Raw genomic sequence first — 25,083 nt, 5'->3', positions numbered from 1 at the left:
GTATGTTAAAGTGCACTTAGACTTGACAGAAAGTGATTCATAAACCAACATGAATTACTTTTAATTAGAAATTGGGTCCAGATTTGCAAAGTGAGGCACGCACAGCTACTTGCCGACTGCCCAGAACACTTTGCAGGCACAGGCAACAAGAAAGAGGTGAGGCACTGGCACTGGATTGAGCTAGGGCCACATTTATGAAAGATCAGCATCTGCAAGGGAGCGTCAGTGCAGGATATAACTAATTCTTCAGGCCACTAAAAACTGCCCCTTCCCCAGTGACACACATTCTCAGTGAGAAGGGAGGGCTACCTATGTCACCCCTGCCTGTGGCCATACAGTTCTGAGTGAGTGAGCTGAGTCAGCCCCCCAAAGTGAACTGTTATCTTGCCCATGGGTCTCAGAGCCCCAAGCGGCAAGTCTCAGGAATCACCGATCACCGCAAAGGTGCCTGTGGGTGCTCAGCTACCCTATCCCTTACCTGGCTTTTCCCGCATTTACCCGCCAAGGGAAATGTGACCAATTAACCTAACAAAACATGCAATCCCAATTAACTTCAGTGCAGAGTAGGCAAAAAAACCAGCCACCCTAGCCAATCTGGAGACTAGCCAAAAATTCCTACTCTGTCCCAAAAGGCAACTAGCAGAGCTTGCGCTGAACATGGGTGGGTGGGCAATGGGGAATGCAAAATAGCCAAGAGGCTTGGGGCTGAGCATGGGAAGCTTATAAAACTAGCTTGACCCCGCCTCCCTGCAACATGCTTGGGGCACATGACCATGCACACACTGCAATGCCTCTCATCCCTGCCGCCGTCTTTGCAAAGATCCTCCTGTGCCAGGCAAAGCCGGTGCAGAGGAACAGGAATCCACTGATTGTAGCTTCTGCATAATCTTTCAGTTGCTTCACTGGGGGTTGTGCAGGACAGTACCCAGTGGTAGGTTGTGTCATTCCAACACTGACCATATAGTAATCTATTTTAACATCTACACTTGACATCTGCTGTACAAGTTAAAATACAAATATTGTTGTCTACTGTGTAAAAATCATATTTCAAGGACATCATAAAATCTGGTGAGACTTGTGCAGGTGATTATTTTTTTAAGGAATGAAGGCAATGCTATAACCATGTGGTTGCACAAGAAGGGTTACAGACCCCAGGGCATACCTCCACTGCAGGGAACCCTAGCTGTTAAATATGGTTCTCCTTCTTAGCCAGCATCACCATCACCAATGAGATTGCTGCACATAATGTAAGGATGGCCATGAATTTCTCCACGAATCTCGGGGAGGCCGAATGCCAACAAATTCGGCCCCCCGAAATTGTTGGTGAAATTCTCCGCCCCCCTGCCCCCCCCCGGGATGGGACTTACCTCCCTCGAATGTCCCTCTCGGCGGCGGGTCCCAGCGGTGTTTCGGCGGGGGCGGGGGCGGCGGCCGGTCTTCCGACCGGCTGCCGCCACCGCCGCCATTACAAGGTGAATGAAAAAAAAACACAAAACACCTGTGATAGGCTACGTAACGATTAACGTAGCCTATCACGGCTAGATTTCCAAAGTCAGCCGTGATAGGCTACATTAATCGTTACGTAGCCTATCACGGGTGACTTTGGGGGAAAAAAAAAAGCGCGTACGCAAATGGCAGCACCCATGGGCGCCGCCATTTGCGTTCCTTATTTGGGCCCGGGTAGTCTATGTAAAGATTTATGTAGACTACAGCGAAAATAAGGTTAACGCTATTTTCGCCGTAGTCTACATAAATCTTTACGTAGACTACCCGGGCCCAAATAAGGAACACAAATGGCGGCGCCCATGGGCGCCGCCATTTGCGTACGTGCTTTTTTTTTTCTCAAAGTCACCTGTGATAGGCTACATAACGATTAATGTAGCCTATCACGGCTGACTTTGGAAATCTAGCCGTGATAGGCTACGTTAATCGTCACGTAGCCTATCACGGGTGTGTGTGTTTTTTTTAAAAAAATTCACTTTTGTATTTCGCGGCCGGGGAGACGGGGCGCTTCTCCCCGGCCTGAATTTCGGCCAGGCGAGGCGGGGCGCCTCCCCCCCTGGCCTGAATTTCGGCCGGGCGAGGTGGGGCGCCTCCCCCCCGGCCTGAACTTCGGGGGGAGAACTGAAGCGCCTCCCCCCCACCGCGAAACAAGCTGCGGGACCAGGTAAGTGACTTTCATACATCACTAACATAATGTGATTGTGTGACTGGCACAAGCATCTATTGGATAGTGACTATAGTATCAGAACAAGAGACATGGTCCTCTTTAGGAAAATAAGAACATAAGAAGAGCTGTGTTGGGTCACACCAGAAGCCTATCTAGTATAGCATTCTGTTTGCTGGATGCCCATGGGAAGCCCACAAGCATGACTTGAGTTCACCTTCCCATTCATGTTCCCAAGCAACTGGTGTACATAGGCACACTGCCTCTGATCCTGGAGGGAGCATATAGCTACCATGACTAGTAGTCATTGATAGTCTTATCCTCCATGAATTTGTATCATTGCTTTTAAACTGTCCTCCTTGATGACCATCAGTACATCTTCTGACAGTTATCTTAACTATGCACTTGATGGCCATCACTACATCTTCTGACAGTTTTCCATAGCTTAATTATGCACTGTGTGAAGAAGTAGAATGCCCTGCAGAATGCCTGCATACCCGTAGTGAAGAATGCACAAAATCTAGACTTGGCAGTTCTAGAACTACCACACATAGCTACTCCAGGAATCTGTCTTAGCATATGCCTTGATTTCTCATCCCTTCAAAATAAATGAAGGGGCATAGCTCCAGTGGCTTTGCATGCAGAAGATTCTAGGTTCAATTCCTGGTATCTCCAGGTAGGGCTAGGAAAGAATCCTACCTGAAACCCTGGCGAGTTGCTGCCAGTGAGTGTTGACAATATTGGACTAGATGGACCAATGGTCTGCTTAGGCATGTTCTTAAATGAATAAAGGAAAAATAATAATAAAATACTCCTGGCATCAGTATGTTGCTGTAAATACCTTCTTGTTGGTCTCAATTTTCTTTTTATGTGTTCTATTTCCAGTTAGCAATAGACTGCTAACTCTTCATTCTGCTGCTCTGGGAATTGCATCTACACAGCCCACCTGCTGACCTGTCCTTCTGAAATGAACAGAGCTATTCATTTGCCCAGAGCCTAAGGGTTTTTCTGGATTGGGGCCAACATGAATTGGCCAGCAATTTTTTCCATTCCAGTGACACATTTTATGCCTACTGACCGTCAAAACGTGGTGGGTTTTTTTTTGGGGGGGGGGAGGCAGTAGAATTTTGTAGTTATGGTCTGGCAGAAATACAGCCAACCAATAGGATATGTTTTCTATTGGGCTAGTTTGCCAAGAAAAAGAAAACAGAATATTTAGGAAGGGCTCTAAAACCACATCTATACAAATGGAGAATTGTGCATGCCAAGAATGATAGCGATAATAGTATTGGCTGGTAGATAGCATTGAACTTCAACTTCAGTTTCAATCAGCATCCAGCCATAGACTCACTGGGTGGTCTTTGCCAGGCTGCTTGTTCTCAACCTCAGGGCTGGTTCACACGGGAGCCCATGAATACTCCACAGGGCAAGAAGCCTCCAAGTGACATTTCAGGTCCTTTTGGTTCAAGCCCTATACCAAACTGCAGCCTTTCAACACCATATAAGATTTAGATAAGGAGAATAAAGCAACATAAGCAATACTAACATTGCTTAACAGTGTTTAAAGAATTCCAGCAATCTCCAGTACAGTTTGGAAACTGCCTCTAGACAGCTTCACAACAGGAGTGTCAGATACACACCTGAAAAAGTGGCCAAAAGGAAGGGAGGGGCCAATGTTTGACTAGGGGCGGAGGAATCTGTTAGTTTTGCTTTCTCCCACATTCAGGTGTTTTGAAAAATTCAACTTCTTTCCACCCTATTTACAAAGAAATTTGCAAATTTTGTTAAGTTCTTAGAAAAGTCCAAGGAGAGGACCATGTTGTACCTGCCTGCCATGTAGATGTTAAAGATGAGATACTTGTCAGAAAAGAGCAACCCTAACTCAGCACCACAAACATGGCTGAGTATACAGGGACTCAAACCCACAGGGCTTTAAGAGCTAAACACTCAAGGACCTTGGCTTGGATGGACAAATTTATCAGATTTGCTTTCTCTCACATTTGCTATTTTCTGGTTAAATCTCAAATTCTTTCTATGCTGTTTATGGAGAAATTTGCAAATTTTGGTACGTTCTTATTTAAAAAATGAACCAAACATAATTCTCACCCATCTCTGCTTTTGACATGTCTTCCTCAAAGTGGAACTAGTACCTATGCCTCAATCTGAATTCTTCTTTTCTTCCTTCTACAAAACGCAACCCACACAGTGCAGTTTCTTCCAATTCTGTTTCTCCTTGGATACTTACTACAGAGTTAGCTGAGTGTAAAAGAGAGAGGGAGAGAGAAAGGTGGACTCCCCCCACCCCCAGGCAATATCCCAAGGTTCCTTGTTCTGGATTTTGATTTCACGTATGCCACCTAGACTGCTTTGAAAAAGAGAGTTGGCTCAAAACTGTAAAAATAAATAACTAAGATCAGTTCTCAGATAGGAGTGACAACTTGCATGTAGGATGTGATGCTTTGGGGGTAGCAATGCGTCCACATTGCAGAACTGGGAGGAGGGGTTGAACACTGCCCTCCAACTTAGGTAGTACTGAGACTATTTACTATCTGAGTTAAAATCCTTTTGAATTTCATCATCTCAGCTCATAAATAAACCTGGCTAATTCTGAGCTGTGTACTTTCCTTTCCCCATTTCATGGAACCCTTACACACATAGAGATGAGAGGGCCTGATATTGTTGTCCCACAGAACAGGATCTCCTTAACTATTTCAGATTGCAGTGCCCTGGCATAGAATGTGGGCTTATCTGAGTAGTAGCATTCTGAATTATCAGGAACAAAGTACACTGATCATTTTGCTGACCATTTGCCTTCTATCTTTCATCAGTTGCTTCCAATAGAAGCAAGAATGGAAGCAATCAAACTCCTTTTACTAAGTGTATATTATGTCAATGTATACAGCCTTCCTATAAATATCACCTTATATTGGATGAAGGTTTCTATTCACATCCCACTGAAGAGAATGGCAAAACTGCCATTGATTGTTATGATCCTGGATTGGATGCAAATCTGGTAATCGTTTTCCATAGATGATGACTTATTATGTTTATCTTTTACACTGGACAAAATAGCCAGCTTAACAGGACCATAAGATTTAAGACCAGAAGACTAATATCAACAGTTATTGTTAGTACACGTATCAACATGTGCTCAGCTACACAAGTTCATTTTAACTGATGGTGCTCCTTTAGGACCTACAAAAATATTTGGGCATATGGGCTTTGATATGCAAGCACAAATGTATCATTCTCAAGATCCTGCATTGCTCTGGTTTGATGGTTTCATGGTGTGTGCTGCTTAATTTCCCACTTTTGAAAACAACTCTGCCTCTTACACTTATTCTCTCCCTGCCCTACACTTGTGTAAATCAAAAGTCACACCACTGAAAGGAAGAGCTTTAAATCTATGTAAAACCTGTGTTGCTTAAAAGTGTGCCAGAGCAATATCTGCTTGTCACATTATCACAACTGTCTGGTGACCTCAATTGGGATTCAGGCTTATTAAAAGCAACTTTTTTTCCTAGGAATATGGAACTCAGTATAGAAGGTAAAAGACAAAGCCTTTATAGATTTTTTTTAAATGGCTTAGATATGGAAGTCAGCCCATTATGCCAGTTAACACTTACAGGAAACCCCTTTGCTCTCACATCAAAATAAATAATTAAAAATGATAACATCCCATTGTGTTAAATAAAAAGGAGACATTAAGGCTGCAATCCTTCCTATAAATACTAGCCTGGGAGTAAGTTTCATTAAGTTCAATAGGACTTAATTCTGAGCAGACATGCATAGGATTATGCTGCTAGGGTTTCAGTTTTGGTTCGCTCTTTTTGAGCCAATAGCAAATGGACAACACAGAGCCTGGGAATTCCTAGAAATGGGCAGAGCTACACCACAGCTTCTGAATGGGGGAGGATGTTGCTGAAGGAATGTTGCATGGACACTCACCTACATTTAGAGAGAGCTTAAAGGGAGTGATTATAGTGAGAGACCATAGTAACCTCTTGGGATATTGTGCAAAAATAATAGTACCACAAATATCTCTGAGGGCTGATTCACACTGGGCTTATTTCTGGCTGTTATGAACAGGCCTGTCCTCTGCTGCTTGCCATGGACAAACATTACAGAGCTTCTCCACACCAGGCTTTTTCCCCCACAACTTACTGGGGCTTCTGCGTCCGGATTCCTTGCAGGATTAAGGTCAGCTCCTTACACAGGCTGACACAGGCTTTTTTCCTGGGACTTCCTTTGTCTGCAAGTACTACATGTTTCATTATGCAGCCACTAGATGGTGGTCTGTTATAATGGAACTGCACAATTTTACACGGCTCTTAAAGTGGAATGACATTACTGCATTATCCCCAATCTTTTAAAAACTGGGATAAAGGTCAGAAAGTGTGGGAGATGCCCTGGAGGTAGAAGGACCCACAAACTTCCATGAGTGACCAATCATGAGTGTGCAATAAAAGCCTCGTGTAGAAATGCTCATAGTGACGGCATTGAATTGCGTGTGTGTTTTGTGTGTGCATGCGCGCATACACACTTGTGTTTAGTAGCTGGTTTTGTGATTTTTATGCCTTTGTATAATTTGTAATTAATAATTGCCTTGCTTTTATAATTTTATGTACACCATCCTAGGATTGCCTCTGGCAATGGAGGAGCAGTATACAAAATGTTAAAATTAAAATACCCCCAACTGAATTTTCTGAACATCCACCCTCCCCTGGTGATCACTAGTCACATGCAGTGTTGTCATTTTCTATTTGAAAGATGTTCCACTTAATTATTAGTTGGCGATTTGAACTGACATTGAAACAGTAATACACATTTTAACTACAATGTAATTTTACCAGAGTTGAAGAGATTATAGTGATGATCATGTCATAGAACTATATCTGAGGAGCTGTGTGCAAACCATAAGCTCATATTAGAGAAAGTACTAGGCTATAAATATTAGAGAACTTACATGTAACTCTGCAAACCCCCCACCCTGCCCCCCAGATACATGTCCTTTTTGTTCCAGGGGATCACAGTATTCTGAGCCAGAAGTTGCTTTCTGCTTGGTCATGTCAAATAATAAGCATATAAATGTAAGGACCAGAATTAGTGGAGGCATGAAAAGTGATGAACACCCTGCATTAAGTTCAACAACAGAGCAAAATTACAATGAAGCAAGAAGAAGCTCACTTTACTGTTTGTGATAAGAATTAAACATAAGTTATATCTAATTAAGTGAAATAGATTCTGAAACATGGCTTTTGTTTTTGTTCTTTTTACTGTGCTCCCATACAACTTTGAGCTCACCTTTGCCAAGGGTGAGAGGGTTCTTCACCCTCATGAGAGGGTTCACCACTGCTTGCCCCATTAAAATTAAAACAAAAATCATTTCTAGAATTAGTAGTAAATGGATTTATACACCACTGAATATTTATTTATTTATAAACAGCTCTAAGTGGTTCCTGCAGGAAGCACTGAGCTCCGCCAGGCTAATTGCCACCCATCTGGTCAGCGACACTGATAACTATGCCCCCCGCCCCCCGTGCTGGTAGAGTGAGATTGGCTGCTGCTTCTTATCTTCCCTGCTTGCCCCTGAACTACAGTTTCCAAGTGCAGTGCAGTGCAGGACCCTGCCCCCACAGTCAATTTAGAACTATGTGGGTGGGGGAAAGCTTTGGATGGGACTTAGCTCAGTGTGATAGGACACCTACTTTGCATGCAGAGGGTTCCAGGTTTTATCCTCCAGGTAGGGCTAGGAAAGAACCCTGCCTGAAACCCTGGAGAGTTGCTGCCAGACACTGTCGACAATACTGGACAAGATGGAGCAATAAGGCAGCTTCCTATGTTCCGTTCCATTCCATTTTGTTCCTTTCCTCCCCCCCCCCCCGCCTCTTTAGCATTTACAGATGAGGCTCACAACTGTTAAGCCAATTATGATTCAAGAGAATGGGAGTTCAACCACCACTGGGCAGACGCCAACAGCAGAAATGTGGTGAGCACAGAGCTTTTTTATGGAGCATAATTTTTTTGTGCATGGTAGAAAGCAGATTCACATCACCTGTTTGCTGCAGACATGTTGAATGCAGACTGACTGAGAAAGAGTTCCTGCTGCAAGTGGTCATGCAAGCAGGCTTGAACAGCTGGGGATCCCCAGCAGATGTGCGGTCAATCATAGCTACTTGCAGCTTGATAATTGCTACTGCTATTTACTTTGCTCTCAGTATGGTAATGAGTTTCAAATATATTAAAAACAATCTCAACAAGTTTCAGCAAGAATGGAGGCTATCTTCTTCTTGCAACAAAATCTTGCAATGACAAACAGATGTTGGTTTGTTGACACACTTATCTACAGTTCACTTTTCTAAAGTTATCCACTTTTCTTACAGTTCTTTTGGAACAGGGAGGGAGATAAGGTTGTATGTTACAGAGGCCTTTGTGCTCTGCAGAGCCTTGATTATTCAGGCTGTGATTCTGGGTGGCACCAACACTACATATGCTGCCACATTAATTTATAGAAAAACCTTCCAAGCAGGAATTAAAATGAAACCCATGTGTAGATTGTGACATGTCATAATCACCACATACTGGGTTCTCATTGTGTGCCCATGCACTGGGACGTCATTGCCAATTACAGCAGTAATAAATTATTATCATTAGTAGTAGTAGTAGTAGTACATTAGCATCCTGTCTTTCCTCCAAGGAGCTCAAGGAGATGCACATGGTTCTTCCCCAACTCATTTTATCCTCACAACAACCCTGTGAGGAAGCTTAGGCTGAGACAGAGTGACTGACCCAAAGTCACTCAGAGAGCCTCATGGTTGAGTGGGCATTTGAACCTGGATCTCCCTAGCCTGACAGTGTAACCCAGTCTTCCTCAATTTGGTTCTCTCCAGATAAATTGGACTACAACAGTCCAATTGTACACCTCAGATGGTGGGAGTTGTAGTCCAACACCTCTGGAGGGCATCATGTTGGGAAAGGCTGAATGGTACAGTCTTCCTGAAATGTACCACTTGGAATGCTAAAGGAAGGGAAGTACCACATGCTTGAATGCCCTTCACACATGTGCATGAAAAGAAAATGTCCTTGCAGATAAAAACCTAGTACATCAGGGAGAGAGAATCTAGCATAGCTTTCTCTCTGATGTGCTCCATTCCACATGGAGTGGCATTTTGAAAGAGGGGAGCCTTCAAATATGCAACTTCCCCTCTGTATTCTGAGTGATACAGCCCCAGGATAACATTTTCTAACAGTGCAATCCTATACATGTCTTCTCAGAAGTAAGTCCCAAGAGTGCAATGGGTCTTACTCCCAGGGGTATAGGATTGCAGCCTAAATGTTTTAACCCACCCTCTGGTGGGAAGTTATATCTATTTGCATTTAATTAAAACATTTAAAATGCTCAAGGCGGCTTACAAACAAACGAAATATACAAAAAAGTTAAAAATAAAAAGAGACCAGAAAACAGCTGATAAAAACTCAGACCTGGGGGGGGGGGCGGTATAACACAGCTGGCAGGCCAAATGCCTGCTAAAAGACACAAGTCTTTGCAATTAAGCACAAGACTATCAGGGAGAGGGCAAGGTGGGCATCTTTCAGAAGGGAGATCTACCATGTGGCTGCATAGAGCTCTCTCCTGCAACCCAGCCAAACGTTACTGAGATGTGGACAAGCAGGGCCAATGTCAAGGGTAGGCATGGTTGGCCACCTGCTGAGGGCTGACAACCCAGCAGGGGCCCATTGACAAGATTACCCTGGAGTTTTTCCCCTCTTTACCATTGCAACCTACCTGTTTACCTGCCTCTCACTCTGGCCCAAACAACTGAGGTGGTGAGAAGGAGGAACAGTAGATGCCACTGCTTACTTGCTCATGGCTCTCTGGCTCTCAAGCAAGCAAGTGGTAGAGGATGATGAGAAAGGGAAGCTGGTGACAGTGAGAAGGGAAACTCACTGAAGGAAGAGCCCATTGAGGGTTTCTTGCCCAAGGGCCCTCAAAAACCTGGAGCCTGCACTGTAGACAGGATGCAAAAGAGAGCTTCTCCAGAAGAACTGAATGGGCAAGTAAGCTCTATGCATGGCCTGCATCATAATGGTGACATGCAAGTGCCTTCTGTGCAGGCATTTGGTAAGACCCATCATAGAATTTTAGAGTTGGAAGGGATATTGGAGGTCAATGCCCTGCTCAGTGCAGGGTCTACAGTGCAGGATGAAACTCCAGCATCCCTCACACAGCTGCTTCAATACCTCCAATGAAGTTATGAAGAGTCCCATAGAGACAAACCATTTCCCCATTTCCTCATCTCATGTGTATCCGAGGCGGGGGCGGGGGGGATATAATTTATTTATTTATTACATTTCTATACCGCCCAATAGCCGAAGCTCTCTGGGCAGTTCACATGTTAGTCTAACTTAAGTCCCATTCCTTTCAATGGCTCTACTCTAAGTAGAACTAACATTGGGTACAACCCATTTCAAAGGCCTGTGTGCTTGATGGCAACAAAATAATGTGTAGGCTTCTGTCTTCCTATCATTTATAACCCACCTTTGCAGTTGTCCAGTCAGTAGCAATGGGAGTGATAAAAGATGCAGACAAAGTAGATTTTGAATATCAAATCTGTAACCAATGCCATCTTCATTACAATTTTCTGTTGACTTTGCTTCAGCCCTGAAATACAAACAAAAAGAGGTCTTGGAACCTTACTTTCATTTCATTTCACTTATTATATTTCTATACCACCCCATAGCCACAGTTCTCTGGGCTGTTGACAAAAATTAAAAACCATTAAAATACATTATATAAAATATAAAACCATTCATATAATGACATAAAACACATAACACACACAACAACAACATATATCTAAAACAATTTAAAACAATCAGCCAGAGACAATCAAGAAACTCATATGCTATCAAATGCCTGAGAGAAGAGGGCAGTTTTAACCTGAGACCAAAAAGATGACAATATTGGCACCAGGTGGGCCTTGTCGAGGAGATTGTTCCATAAATGAGGAGCCACCACCGAAAAGGCCCTCTCCCTTGTTGCCGCCCTCCAAGCCTCCCTTGGAGGAAGCTCCTGGAGGAGGGTCTTAGATGCAGAGCATAGTGTACAGGACAGTTCATGCAGGGAGAGGCGTTCTGTGGTCTTGAGACATGTAAGGCTTTATAGGTCAAAACCAGCACTTTGAATTGGGCTCGGAAGCATATAGGCAGCCAGTGCAAGGAGCCAGAATCGGTCTTGTATGTTCAGACCTTCTGGTCCCCTTTATCAGTCTGGCTGCCACATTTTGCACAAGCCGCAGCTTCCGGACCATCTTCAAAGGCAGCCTCACATAGAGTGCATTGCAGTACTCTAACTTGTAGGTTACCAGAGCATAAACAACTGAAGCCAGGCTATCTCTGTCCAGATAGGGGCATAGCTGGGCCACCAACCAAAGTTGCTAGAAGGCACTCTGTGCCACTGAGGCCACCTGAGCTTGAGCCTGAAATGACAAAGATGATTCCAGGAGGACCCCCAAGCTATGAACCTGCTCCTTCAGGGGGAGTGCAACCCCATCCAGAACAGGTTGAGCACCCTCCATCTGGTCAGCAGAACCACCCAGTAACAGCATCTCAGTCTGTCTGGATTAAGTTTCAGTTTATTAGCCCTCATCCTGCCCATTGTTGCAGCCAGGCACCAATTTAGCACATCCACAGCCTCACCTGAAGAAGATGAAAAGGAGAAATAGAGCTGTGTGCCATCAGTATACTGATGACAGAGCACTCCAAAACTCCAGATGACCACACTCAGTGGTTTCACATAGATGTTGAATAACACGGGGGACAAAACTGACCCCTACGAACTCCATACTGGAGAGTCCACAGGGCTGAGCAATATCTCCCAAGTACCACCTTCTGGAACCAACCATCCACGTAGGAGTTAAACCACTGCAAAGCAGTGCCTCCCACTCCCAACTCAGACAATTGCCCCAGAAGGATACCACGGTCAATGGTATTGAAAGCTGCCGAGAGATCAAGGAGAATCAGCAAGGTCACACTCCCCCTGTTGACAGTCAAGCTTGAGCTTTGGTGAATCTTCATGAGGAAGAAGTTCCAGGGGAGGCAACAGAAGAGCAGCCCCCATGAAGCTTCTCCATGTACGCCAGTAGTTAGTTGCTGTGACTTGAAGCAGTGTAGCAAAGATGAGGACCCCCAAAACTGGGCATGAAGGAAAACATGGTTTCTTAAGACGTTACAAGACTACAGAGCAAAATGTAGCCTATGTTCTACAATTTCTTTCCAGGTGGACTTAGCGGTATAATACTAGAACCCCGGGTCATGCCATGAAGTTGCTTGGTGGGAGATTCAAAACAGATGAAAGGAAGGACTTCTTCACACAGTGTGTAGTTAAATTATGGGATTCGTGACTGCAAGATGTGGTGATGGCACCAACTTGGATGGTTTTAAAAGGGGTTTGGACAAATTCATGGAGGATGAGGCTATCAATGGCTACTAGTCATGATGGCTATGTATTATTCCAGTGTTGGAGGCAGTATGCCTCAGTATGCCAGTTGCTGTGGCCCATGAGCTGGAGGGTGCTAGTATACTCATGTCCTGCTCATGTGAGCTTCCACAGGCAGCTGGTCAGCCCCTGTGTGAACAGCATGCTGGACTAGATGGGCCTTTGGTCTGACTGAACATGGCTCTTCTTATGTTCTTATGACTTAGGTAAATGCTCTCTCATAATTCCATGGATTCAGTGGAGCAGCTCCCATGAGCCAAAGTTAGTAAAAGACAGAATTCTACTGAGTGCTACTGACCCCCTATTACCATCAACTTAATTACAGCCTAAAGTTTGCTCATTTTGCCTGGAACATGAGTGGGCTAGAAATTATGTCCCAGATCCCTTGTCAACTGTTTGAAACAGTGAGGTCCTTGGAGAGATGGATCATAATGACTGAACTTCTGCGATGTGTGTAAGATGTGGTGTGGGCTGGGAATAGTAAGTTATGTTTATGTCTGTATGATTTGTGTACGCAAACCTGCTGCCATATGATCTCATATCCTCACATATCATGGCATTCCACCACCTCCCCACCCTGTTTTCAAATTGTGTATTATTGGTCAGATTTGGAATGGTGGCAAAATATGTGAGTGTTGAACCTTTTCTCTCCCTACTTCACTCTCTATCCCTCCCCCCCCCCAGCACTTTTCTTGGAAGTAGGGCCACACTGATTGTAATGGAGCATCCCCCCTCAAATCATAGATTTCGCCTTGAGGTGTTGCATGTTGTGCAACAAGCTGTTTTATCACAAACTGTTTCTATCTTCACAATATCCTATTTGAACATCTCCACCCCATCTGTCCTGGATTTGCTGTCAATGTTTTTCTTCTTCTTTTCTATAGGAACAACCTGCCATTAAAATCCGACCAATTAAATCTCAGTTGAACATCTTTTTCTATTCACCTCTTTTGTCCACTTTCCTGCCTGATGTGAAGCCAATATTTCATGTTAATAATTGTGAGATCATTCTCTTCTCTCTGGATGGACAAGGGCCATGAAGTTTTTTTATTTTGGCTAGATCCACTCAGTTTGGTTGAGGCTAAGGGAGGAATGCTAATGAACTCCCTACAAGCTGCAATGACCTTTGCAATAGTTTCATAGCTATAATCCCACTATATTGATGTGGCTAGTTGGGGCAACGAACTCCAGAGTCTTTCTCTGTTTGGTTAACTTTGATCACTTCAAGTTGACTGTGGCAGTGTATCTTTGGATAACAGCCTCCTCTTCCACGATGTTACAAAATTAACCACCGTATTTCCATCATGACAGTTAAAAGTATATGTCTAGGTCATTCACCTTCAGCTATCTTTTCTTTTTACAACAGAACAGTTGATATCACTGCATTTATATTTACTCACACAGCAGAAAGCAGCCCAGAAAGAACAGGAAAGATCCCCCCCTTTTAAATGTTTTTATTAACATTTTATTTTTAATATATGTTAAATTATTTTTTTATTTTTGATTTTTTTTTTTAAAAAAAAACCTGCTTTCTGATCAAGAGGCTACTATGGGAAACAGGCTGAAAAATCAAGGTCTGCAGTGCCTTAATTCCTAGCATTCCACCTTTTCTCCCAGCCCTTGCCAGCAGAACTGAACACAATATGTATCTCTGTGCCAAGAGAAAGAAGTTACAATATTAAGGCAGGCGTTTTAGATACAAGCATAGACACACAAGCACAGGTACAACAACTCCCCTCTCCCACCCCATTACAAAAAACTAACCAACCACCCCATTTCCCCCCCAAAATAAAATAAAAGTTACTTTAGGCTGCAGTTCTATACAGCCATACAGGGAGTGTCCTACCGAACTCAATGGGGCTAAGTTCTGAGTAGACATGTATAGGATTGCAGCCTTGTAGTGTCTATATGTCCATGTCTTTCTCTCTTACACACACACACGCATGCACGCAGCTCAAAATCTGGAGCAGTTGGCAAATCTGCTATTGAAACCACACGCCTGTGTTTCTTGTGTACACTAACACAACCTGTTGATGAGTGTGCAGAATAAAGAAATGTGCTGGCACATCAGTTACACTCCTGTTTGTGGTCTCTGGAATGCAACCTGGTGGCAAAGTTTATTCGGGTTTTCAAGGACAATGTTGGACGAGAACTTCTAGCCTATACACAGCGGCACTTAGTTAACCAGAAGCATTCGCCCCAATCTTTATACACGCTTACGCGCAAGCAAAATCTATTTATTTCGAAGTTTGGTGTTTATGGCAGGCTGTGTATGTTTTGCCCATTAAGCTAAAGCGACGACCACCCCGATTCTCAACATACTGGTTCCAAGGAGGGATCTAAGGAGGTCCGAGAATTTGTGTTTGGAGGCTGTGCATTTTTACTGGGGATGCAATCCGATAGAGTTTCGGTGCGTTTCCTTTTCTGAGTAAACGCGCTTGTCCGAAAGACAAACTTGCTTAGAACTAGAAGTCAGTTTTAAACCAGACCAAGGAAACCGGGATTTGAACTGGCCGCGGTTCCAAATCGCCTAGAAAACCCCAAGTCCTTTCCCACTGAGGTAGGTATCGGGCGGTTGGTTTCTCTGGCATTATAGCGAGAATTTAATCGGGTTCTGTCTACGAGCGAATTGCTCGCCTTTGGGCACAGGCGCCTCGTCGAACAAACCAAGCGCCCGGCCGGAAACTAGCTTCAGAGCAACTTCAGAGTATCGCTTCTCGAAACAGGGATATCGCCTCCCAAAAATAATGCCTAAGCAGAAAAAAAGAATGACACCCCTCTCTGAAGGTTCCCTGAAATCCAGCCGACAGAGCCGGTTGCCCCGCGTGACGTTAAAACAGGCACAGGCACACGCAAACGCAAACCTCAGCCTTCTTCAACGTATCACGGACGAATCAGCAGGAAAAACACGAACCCAGGACACGTTTTGCAGCTGCCCTCGGATCCTCTGCTCTGTCTGGACTGCCCTCCAGAAGGTTTTGTGGCGTGTGGTCACCAGACGAGTCACCCTTTCTCAGGCAAAGAAGCGCTGACTCCACACAGCTTGGGACACATATTGCTCTCCACACTCTGACTCACTCGCAGATTATTGACTGTATCTCGCAGTCTTCACATTCAAGTATACTTTCAGTGCCCCCTGACCCAGTCACCTCCGGCCCGCACAGATTCTCCAGGCAAACGCTGAACACTGTCACCGTCGATCGCTTTGCGTGCGTGCGTATGTGTGAGAAGATGATAAAGCGGATCTAGGAAGGTTCCACCGAATCCATCAGCCTGAAACGAAGACCTATTGATTTCGCTCTCACTGCTCCTAGGTAAGCGTAGGTAGGAGTTCAACTGTTAGTTGGCGGAGAAAAACCAAGTAGATCGGCCGAGGTGTGATCAAGAGGCAGTGGCGGCTGGTGGCTCCGATGTCGGCGGGGCTGTGAATCCGCCCTGGGTTTCAGTCAGAATAAATTCGAACTCTAAAGGAGCTACCCAAGGTGCTGAACCCATTTCGGGGACAGGGTTCAGCAACTGGGACAGCTGCTTTAGAGTTCTGGCTGGTTCTGGCTGATTTACAGCCCCACTGACATCGGAGCCACCAGCCGCCACTGTCAAGAGGCTACGATGGGAAACATACTGAACTTGATCCACCACAGTCCAGTGGACCATCTTAAGCTGATGTTAACCATTCAGTTCATGGGACTAGAAGCGTGCCCCTAAACGCACGTGGAATTAAGTTTCGTGGCATTTTTCCCCAAGCGCGCGCAGAGGGAGAGGGATCCTGAATGTCGTAGCTTTAAATCGGGTTGTATTTGAGATTTCGCCTGCAATCCTATGCACATTTACCTGAGAGTAAATTGCACTGACCTCAGTAGGACTTACTTCTGAGTAGGCATGCATACGATTGCACTGCAGAAGTGAAATGCAGATCGTACATGAAAGTCTGTTAAAGCCAGCAGGTTATTTTTAAATGCCACAGTGGGAAGGGAAGACAGTGGGGAGTGATCCCTGAAATAATTAATCCGGACAGGAATAAACGCCCTTTCAAGCCAGCACACTGATTCAGAAATCTTTAGCAAATCATCGCAATTTAGGCTTGCGCTGGATCCTAAGGGCATTTATTTGGAAGTAGCTCCATGGGACTTAGTTTCTCCAAGTAAATATGACTAGGGAATGCCAACCCCCCCCCCCACCTTATAAATATACACACACGTCTGGGTACAAATCAAAAGGTTTAATTTCTTCACTAACGCCCTTTTCACGCTTCCACAAAACCCTGCGTCACCTTCAACCACTCCGAACTTTCGATATCCTTCAAATAATTCGCCCCAAAGCAACACATTCTATCACACTCCAGCCGCTTATCTTTATGATCCGCCCCAATCTGTTTTCTCCTGCTCTTCCTCAAAACGTTACCTGGCGAATTAAGGATGGGCTGTCAAGACGATAAGGGAAGGTAACGTGGCGACACGGCTAACTCGCAATGACAAATACAGAGTTACCTCTTGCTACAGGTTGTGGCATAAAACCCGTTTCTAAACGTATATGTTCTTGTGACGCAAATTCTACTGAAATTGGACATTTAAAAGAATACCCACCGAGATGTCGCCCCAGCGAAAATCAAAGGATTTAACTTCTGCTTAAATGTGTTTAGGGTAGGGGTGTGAACACATTGGCTGCCAGCAGCAGGGTTTTGGACTGAATTTACTTCCAGAAAAGTAAACAAGAGTAGAAGGCACCCCCAGGTAAATTTTGGGGTGACAATACTAAAGTCGTATTTCTTTGGGCAACTCCCCCGCCCCCGTATTCTCTCGCACTTCTGGTTTGAGACACATGGGCCATTTTCTCGCTGGAAATCCTATTCAAAACGCAGGGGGCTGCTCCGAAGAAAGTAGTTCGTGGCTTGGCCAGCTCTGTTACTAGTTCTCCATCCACCAGCTCACCCAGCCACACTTCACCATCGGAGACTTCTTGTTAAATGTCAGGACCGTGGAACTTAGGCGATTCCAAGTTCATCTACTATGTAATGCTACCCTGTATGGGTCGAAATCTCACATTCTGGCTGCTCATAAAGGAAGAAGCGGCCCTGTCGATTCTATCCGAACTCCGTGCGGTCTCTGGATCCCTGAAATATACCAGGGCAAGCTCCGGTTCTGTGTACGGATCTTGCACTCGCGTGGGTTCAGGGAGTGTTAGTGTTTGGGAAATACACGCGAGGGAGGGGGAGACATCAGCAAAGGGTGTGTATTTCAATTCCGCATCCTTATGTTCCTAGTTATAAGATGCCACTGCAAGCAAATTATGCACTTGAAGCCCTTGAAAAAATGCATGATTTAAAGCGGAATACGTATTAATTAGTATCCTAAATGACACTTTAATATTGAGTCGTGCTAATATTGAATCTCTGCTTCAAAAGCGGGGTTGACTTATTATTATTTGAATGTGTTTCGTCTCCTCAGCTGAACATTCCTTCTGTTTGTCTGTCTCCTCTGCGATTGCTGGAAACTGGGTGAGTTGGTGGGAAACGGAGCGAAGAGAAGAGGCCACACAAACACGAAGGCTGGGGGAGGGGGGAAACTCAAGTTCATCCTGGAAGGCCTGAAGCTCGTCAAAAGTAGGAGACACAGAGGTTGCGATCTACTAATCGCTTCAGCGGGTCTAGGCGTTGGCGACGATCCCGTGCCGGGGCTAGCTGAGACTACGTCGCCGGCTTAAGTGGTTTGCGCACGTGACCGTCCCGATCGAGTAGCTCCGAGTTTTCCCGCATTCTGGATGGGAATTGAGGAGGAGGAGGGGGCAAAACCAAAACACACAAAACTCGTCTTGGCTGTCAGGTTCTGGAACGGGGAAATAATAAACAAACCTCCTGGAAATTGACCAGAGACGTGACCCGGAAAGGCCCAGTAAGGCCTTTCTCTGTTATAGGTCAGTAGCGACAGGGATCGCGGAGGATTTGGGATCACAGCGCTACGGAAGTCATCAGATCATATAATAACTGTTACATAAGCATAGCATATGATATTTATTCCTGGGCAGCTCCCTGCCCAACCAAAGGAATGAATGTGGATGTGATGCCTGATGAGCCGAGCATTGCCTCTATGAGCAAGGTTGGGTTGTTGGTGTGTCGAGGGAGTTTGGTACTTTTCTGCTGGAAACTAGTCGCGAATGATTTCAAGTAGAAGATCTCCTGTGTAGTCTTAACTCGGGTAACCTCAGGCAGCAAGACCTAGGTCCCGATCCCTTTGAAATCGATGGAAGTTTCGCCATTGACTTCAGTGGGAGACGTACTTCACCTGAAATCCTTTTGACCAATGCGGATGATAATAATAGCGCTTTACATGGGGGTTCAAGGCGTTTCATACCCATGATCTCTGGAGGTATTACAACAATCCTGTATGGTAGGTCAGTATTATTACCATCATGTTACAGATTGCGGGAGGTGGGGTAAGGCGGAGAGAGGGGGAGAATGAGAGATGCTCTCAGGATACGTTATATAAACTAGATAAACCTTACTCACATTTACATTTTATGTGCCATAATAGACTGTGCATAATAATTATAATAATTATTAACTATGGACCTTCTGAATAATGTCGAGGGCTTTCAAAAGGCACTTGGAGGGAAAGGGGAAAAATTTAGTGCCAAGCGTATAGACTCGGAGACTGTGGGAGTGGATAGATCATGGTGAAAGACAATCCTTGAACGGTGGGAATTCTACCACCACTCCTTTAGTTTGTGGTTGTTCTTAAGCAGACATCGGGTTCAGGCCACATTTCACTGAAGAAGAACAAAACATAACTCTCTCTGACTCCATTTATCCCGGACTGCACTCACTGCTGGTACATTCACCAATCAGAGAATAAATATCCTCAATCACGAGGACTAGAAACTTTAAAACATGAATTTAATTTGAAAACTCAAAATTCCTGATCCAATCAATTTACTAAACGAAACTCTTAAAAGGGTACAGACACCGGGTAGTATGGCATGTTAAGTCCTACTTCGACTAGACCCATTGAAATGAATGGGGCTTAAGTTAGTCATGAGTAACAAGCCCCATTCCTTTCAATCGGTCTAGTCGAAGTAGGACTAACATTGGATACTACCCTCTGCTAGACGCAGTAGCAGAGCTCCCCAGTAATTTTATTATATTTACATGCGCGCGGGCGCGCTAACTGGGGAGAAATCGCAGCTGTGTAAGTATGTGATACAGGCACTCTTCACTATTACTGTACAACACCCAAAGTCTCCAGGTCTCAGGATCGCCGCTCGTCCGTAGCACTTTCTATTGGCTTTATCGGGATTCCTTCCGGCTCTTTAAGGACCAGCTTCCAACAAACACGTTTTGCCCCGGAAAGTGAACCTCTCCAGGCTGCAGCTTCTAGGAGAGGCTGCTGGAGGAACCTGGAAGAGGAGGGGGCTGCGCTGGTGCGCTTCTCTGCAAAGGTAACGGGGCCCCTCCCAAGCGACGGGGCTGCGAGGGACGGCACCGCAAAGCGAAAGAAAGAACAAAGGGAAATGGAAAAGTCGAGCCGAGGGAGGGACGCGCAAAATCCTTCGGCCCATCAAAGGCGAGAAGGGAGTCAAAATGAGAGACAAGAGAAACTTGAACGGAAGACCCACGGAGAGCGCGATGGGAGGAGGGGAGCAAGCAACCATCTGGAGAAAGGTCCTGAAATCCAGTTCACACGTGGATCAGGGTTCAAAGTTCCGTGTCTGTACAGGAGGCGTGAGAAAGTGGGGAGGCGGCACCAACAACAGAGAACAATAGGGCGGGACGGGCTCGAACTCCTGACCCGGCCACAAGTCATTCCATTTGGAGAGCTTCTTCCCTGGGCTCCAGGACCCATCCGGGGAAAATGATTTGGGGACTGAAGCAAGATTTTCGAATTTCTCGGGGATGTAAGTGAAACGCAGGATTGCAGGGTCAATCCCTTAGTTTATTCTCCAGTGGAGCAATTTGGTGGGGCAACTGAGTTCTTGGAATAGGAATTTGGTATGTCCCAAGTGCATATCGAAGGAAAAGTCAATCATTATTACTTTAGGCGACATGCAAATATTTAATCTGCAAATCCAGCAAGGGGAGGGGGGGAGGAAACCGACAGTCCGACTTTAGAAATATTGGCCTAGGAAAAAATCGACTTTTAACAAAACTGATTTGCAAATTAGGGGGCTTCATGTCATTTCAAATTCAAGAAAAAGATTTAAGGTTAAGTAAAGGCACAGAAGAGAGCTTGTTGTTGTTGTTATTACTGGAGTTGCAGAAAACTTTTCACATACTCAAACTGATATTGAAACTGATATTTAAAAACTACCAGAAGCCAGAGGTAAAACCAACCTCTCTTGAATGTAGGAAAATGGAGCGACAGAAAATATAGCCCTAATATCTGAAATAACAAATATGGAGCTCTTCATATTTTAGATATTCATAATTTGGAAATAAAGACAGCAATATCATATATGATTTCCAAACAAGCAGGATTTTGGAAACTCTCACAGGAAAGATGCAACATTTCTTATTTCTTGGCGCTTTACACTCTAATCCCAAATACCCAAATGTATCTGGAAATAAGGGGAAATTAGTCACAGTTGCTATTTATGAGCCAAGTATTACACATGCAGCACACTTATAAGATATATCATCTGAACAAATGAGATTCTAGTGTCTTTAAAAAATCTCCTTGTTAAGAAAAGTTATAATTTTCGTATGGAGTCTCAGTTTTTGACGTCAAGATTTCATCAAGGATCAGATAGAATATCTCGAAAATGGAAAATATAACACGTTTAGAACTGTATTCATGTTGGGAGGTGAAAGCACAGGAAACCATAGGAAAATACATACAGAAAACAATAGCCTGTTTTTGCTTTTTGGGGGTCTCATGTCTACTGCGATTGAAGAGATTTATGTTCCAGTTTTCCAAACATCGACCACTAAGCGGCGCTGCATGCACGTGGATTTTGTCAAAGCATGAAAATATTGATCAGAAAAGACTTTCCCCAAAGTGTTTTTTATTGAACATTAGACCCTTAAAAATAAAACATTTCCTAATGGACACCCCTTCTGGAAATAGCTTAAAGCCCAAGTTAATTGGCAAAAGCATCTCAGTGAGTGAAGGCAGATATATTATTTTTAACATTATTCTTAATATAGTAATTTGTTTTCCCCCCAGAAAACTGATATTTTCTGCATCCTGTTAAAACTTGTATATATTAATATTTAGGCATTACTCTTTGAAAAATCATGTGGATAAAGGATTTCCATACCAAATTAGACAGAGATGATTCGTGAAGAGGCATCTATTTCCAGAATGATTTGAACCACATTTTGGTTCCACTCCTAGTCGAGTGGTGCCAAGTTAAAAATCACATTCGGAAAATAGTTTTAGGCTGCAGTCCTATACCACTTACTTGGGAGTAAGCCTCAGTGAACTCAATGGGACTTATTTCTGAGTAGACTTGGATAGGGTTTTACTGCTAAACACATAAGATACTGGGTAGGGAACCCCAAATTCTGCTCGATAGTATCCCAATCCAATTAAGGGTTTCAAAATTGCTAATTAAATTCCTAAACGGTTAGTGGTTTCACTCTTCGATATCCCATCGTCCTTTGATTTCTACTACGCACGGTAGGTCACCTGATGTCCTGATTTTCGGGGGGGGGGGGAGAATGGTGGGCATGATCGTGAATTAATCAGAATCGTCCCTTTCTTAAAGCCTTCATCGTGTCCAAGGTTTGGTATATATTTTGATGCAGTTTGTCTCATGGTGTTTTTATGCTGGATTAACCAAACCCAAGAGGTCCTAATCACTCTAGGACTGCGATTGACTACCCACTTCCTTGGAAGGAAGCTCCATTGAAATCAGGGATTATTTCCGAATAAATATGCTTGGGATAGGAAAGCCGAAGAGCCAGTTTCATAAACCACTTAATCAGGTATATTTGGATCGGACTCCGTTTGATCCATTTGAGCCAATAGAACCAACGGTTTCAATCTAAGGACCGGGCTTGAATGACAGAATGCAAGCCGCAAGCATCAGGAAATGGCGGTCATCTGTCTGCTTTCGTTTACTAAGCTTTTAAAAAAATATTCTTAATTTCTAGTCACTTTTTGCCAGCCTGTTGTAGTTCCATTCATGTCATCTTTTAGGCCACTTTATGACACACGGACTTCAATGGGAAGCAGTCTGACGTGTAAAACCACCACTCCTCCGTTTCAAGTACTTTCTGGATTGCGTCCTTGCCTACAGGCCTTGCTCAAGCAAAACTGGACTAACCAAAAAGATCATCCAGAATTTGCACCAAAGGAGGGTGGAGAATAATTAATGGGTGGGAGACCTTGGGGATGCCTTTACTTTCTAAACCGGTGTGTGTGTGTAAGTAATATATATTGTGGAGAGGCATGGAGAACAGGAATGACATCCCGGTTCCAAATAGGCTGCCTAGACTTTTACTTCTGACTCCATTAAAATTAATCTTCAGCATTAATTGCCCAGTTACCCGCCTCCATATCTCTCCGGTTCTTAAAGCGCCCGGCTCCCTGGCCTGCTTGGGGAAGAGGAAAAAGCCTTTGGGAACACAACTTCTATCTAGGGGACCAGTAACTTGGTTAGCTCAAATGGGGGGAGGGGGGAGAGAGGAAGAACTCAGCGATGGCGCTGGAATTAAGTGTCCGAAACCATCTCACTAGAAAAAAAATAAACCTCCACTCCATTCCGATCAAGGAGGGTTCGCTGGCGTCTGATGTCCTGGGATCGGGACGGGAGAGGATCCCAGGCCTCTTGGGTCCCTCTATCCCTATTGGTGGTGAGGGACAGAGGTGCTGGCTGGGGGTTATCGCAACACACCGTGTCTGGAGGGGACTTGCTCTCACCTTGAAGGGCGAGTCGTCCACCTGCGTGCCTGCAGAAAGTGGATTGTCCACAGAAGGCCGAGAGTCTTTGGTGCTGTTGTTGCTGGACGCCTGACCTGACCTCTATCCTTTTCCAGGGAGCCCGTGAGCCTCGTGTTCAGTTTTCACCCCCATCCCCTTTTCCTCCCGTAATCAGCAACCCTCCCCCTTTTATTATTCCCAGGCACGGCACGGCTTCGGCTACTGTCTGATCTGTTCTTGCAGTACCGGCAGAAGGGCCCAGAGTCACTCCCGCTTATGGCGCTAAAGATGCTTTTAAAGGGGGCCTTGTACCACGCCTAAATCTATTTGCCGAGATTTAGGAGTTCGTGTGTGCATTTAAGCCCTTAATTATCCCTCCAGTTCCAGCCAGGCTGAAACCTCCAGCTTTTCCTGTGCGCGTAATCCAGATCCACACAGAGCAACGGGCGCCTGTGCGTGCGTCCGTAGATTATTTATTCCATCCTGTTATTTTGTGTGCCTGCGTGTGAACCCGGCTTAAAAAGAAATCGAAGTGGTCAATGGAGAGTTAGATTACTGGTATTGCGGGAGAGAGGATCCAGAAATCTAGGAAAGGATTGATGGGTTTAAGAAAAAGTCACATGCCGGGGCAAAGGTTGGGCCTTGGAAAGAGAGTTTTTAAGAGCCACGCTTTCGGAGCCTCGTCCATTTTTCTCCCTTGGTCGGGACGAAGGTTCCAGCCACCCTCCCTTCAAAGCCTTCAGTTGCCTTTCTGGAATCCAGAAAAGCTGCCAAGAATCCAGAAAAGCTGACCGATTTGCGTCCCCGAACGCCGCGACAGGAGTGGTTCCTAAGAGATCCTGGGCTGTGGTGATTATCCAGACAGAAAAGGCCCAGCAAGAGTTTCCCAAGACGGGAAGGGACGCCCCTCGGGCTTCCAGACCAAACTCACCAGCAGAACCCCCCCCCCGCCCCCAAATCCCATCGCCGAATAAGACACTTCAGCCGCACCTCGAGCGGCCGCGATCCCGCAATGAAGCGGGTTTTCCGAGAGGTGCGACGAGGGGATTCCACGGGGCTCCTACATGGAGACGAGCTCTCTGCTTTCCGCCCTTCTTGGGTTAAAAGACAGCGAGACGACCAGGGCTTTTTCTACTCAGAACAGCTGAGATCTGGTTGGGGGAGGTGATGCCCCTTCCTTACACCGAACCCCGTGGAAAAGCCCACTAAAGAGCGCGACTCGGGGGCTGGCTTTGCAGGAATACGCGCCATCCTTTCTGGTGGTGGATCTTGCAAGCGCAGACTTCCACTCGGACTAGCCCTTCAGTCACAAGGGTTATCTTCTTCATCGATATATGCAACTTTAAGGAACTCATCTCTCCACAGTACACCAGGCAGGCTGAAATCTCCAGACTGGCGCTATTTAAATAATGTGATTGTTTCCCCCCTTTGGCAGAAGCATTTAAAAACACACACACACGTGGGGAGGGCTACAATTTCCTTTCTTCTCCCCTGCCTGGGGCTAGATCCCCACCCCCCCGCCTCCCTCACCACCATCGCCTTGGAACAAAAGCACTACTAGG

General features: G+C 45.0%; 1 protein-coding gene across 2 annotated transcripts in view; it reads right to left on the bottom strand.

The window, feature by feature from the left end:
* The window catches only part of LOC146350984 (uncharacterized), a 140,716-nt gene that overhangs the window by 113,038 nt on the left and 2,595 nt on the right, over positions 1-25,083 (bottom strand). For both annotated transcript variants that reach the window (XR_014789463.1, XM_084846120.1), the window contains exon 2: positions 10,707-10,829. Coding sequence is in view for 1 of the 2 variants with exons in the window: in XM_084846120.1 (XP_084702246.1) it covers positions 10,707-10,829 (123 nt within the window). In the remaining variant the exon portion in view is untranslated. The remainder of the gene's footprint in view (positions 1-10,706; positions 10,830-25,083) is intronic.

This window comes from Heloderma suspectum, chromosome 3 (genome assembly GCF_057233095.1).
Source record: "Heloderma suspectum isolate Gila_16-S chromosome 3, 16-S_ref, whole genome shotgun sequence".
Lineage (NCBI taxonomy): Eukaryota > Metazoa > Chordata > Lepidosauria > Squamata > Helodermatidae > Heloderma > Heloderma suspectum.
The sequence above is the reverse complement of the archived record's forward strand: the minus strand, read 5'-3'. Positions and strand labels throughout refer to the sequence as shown.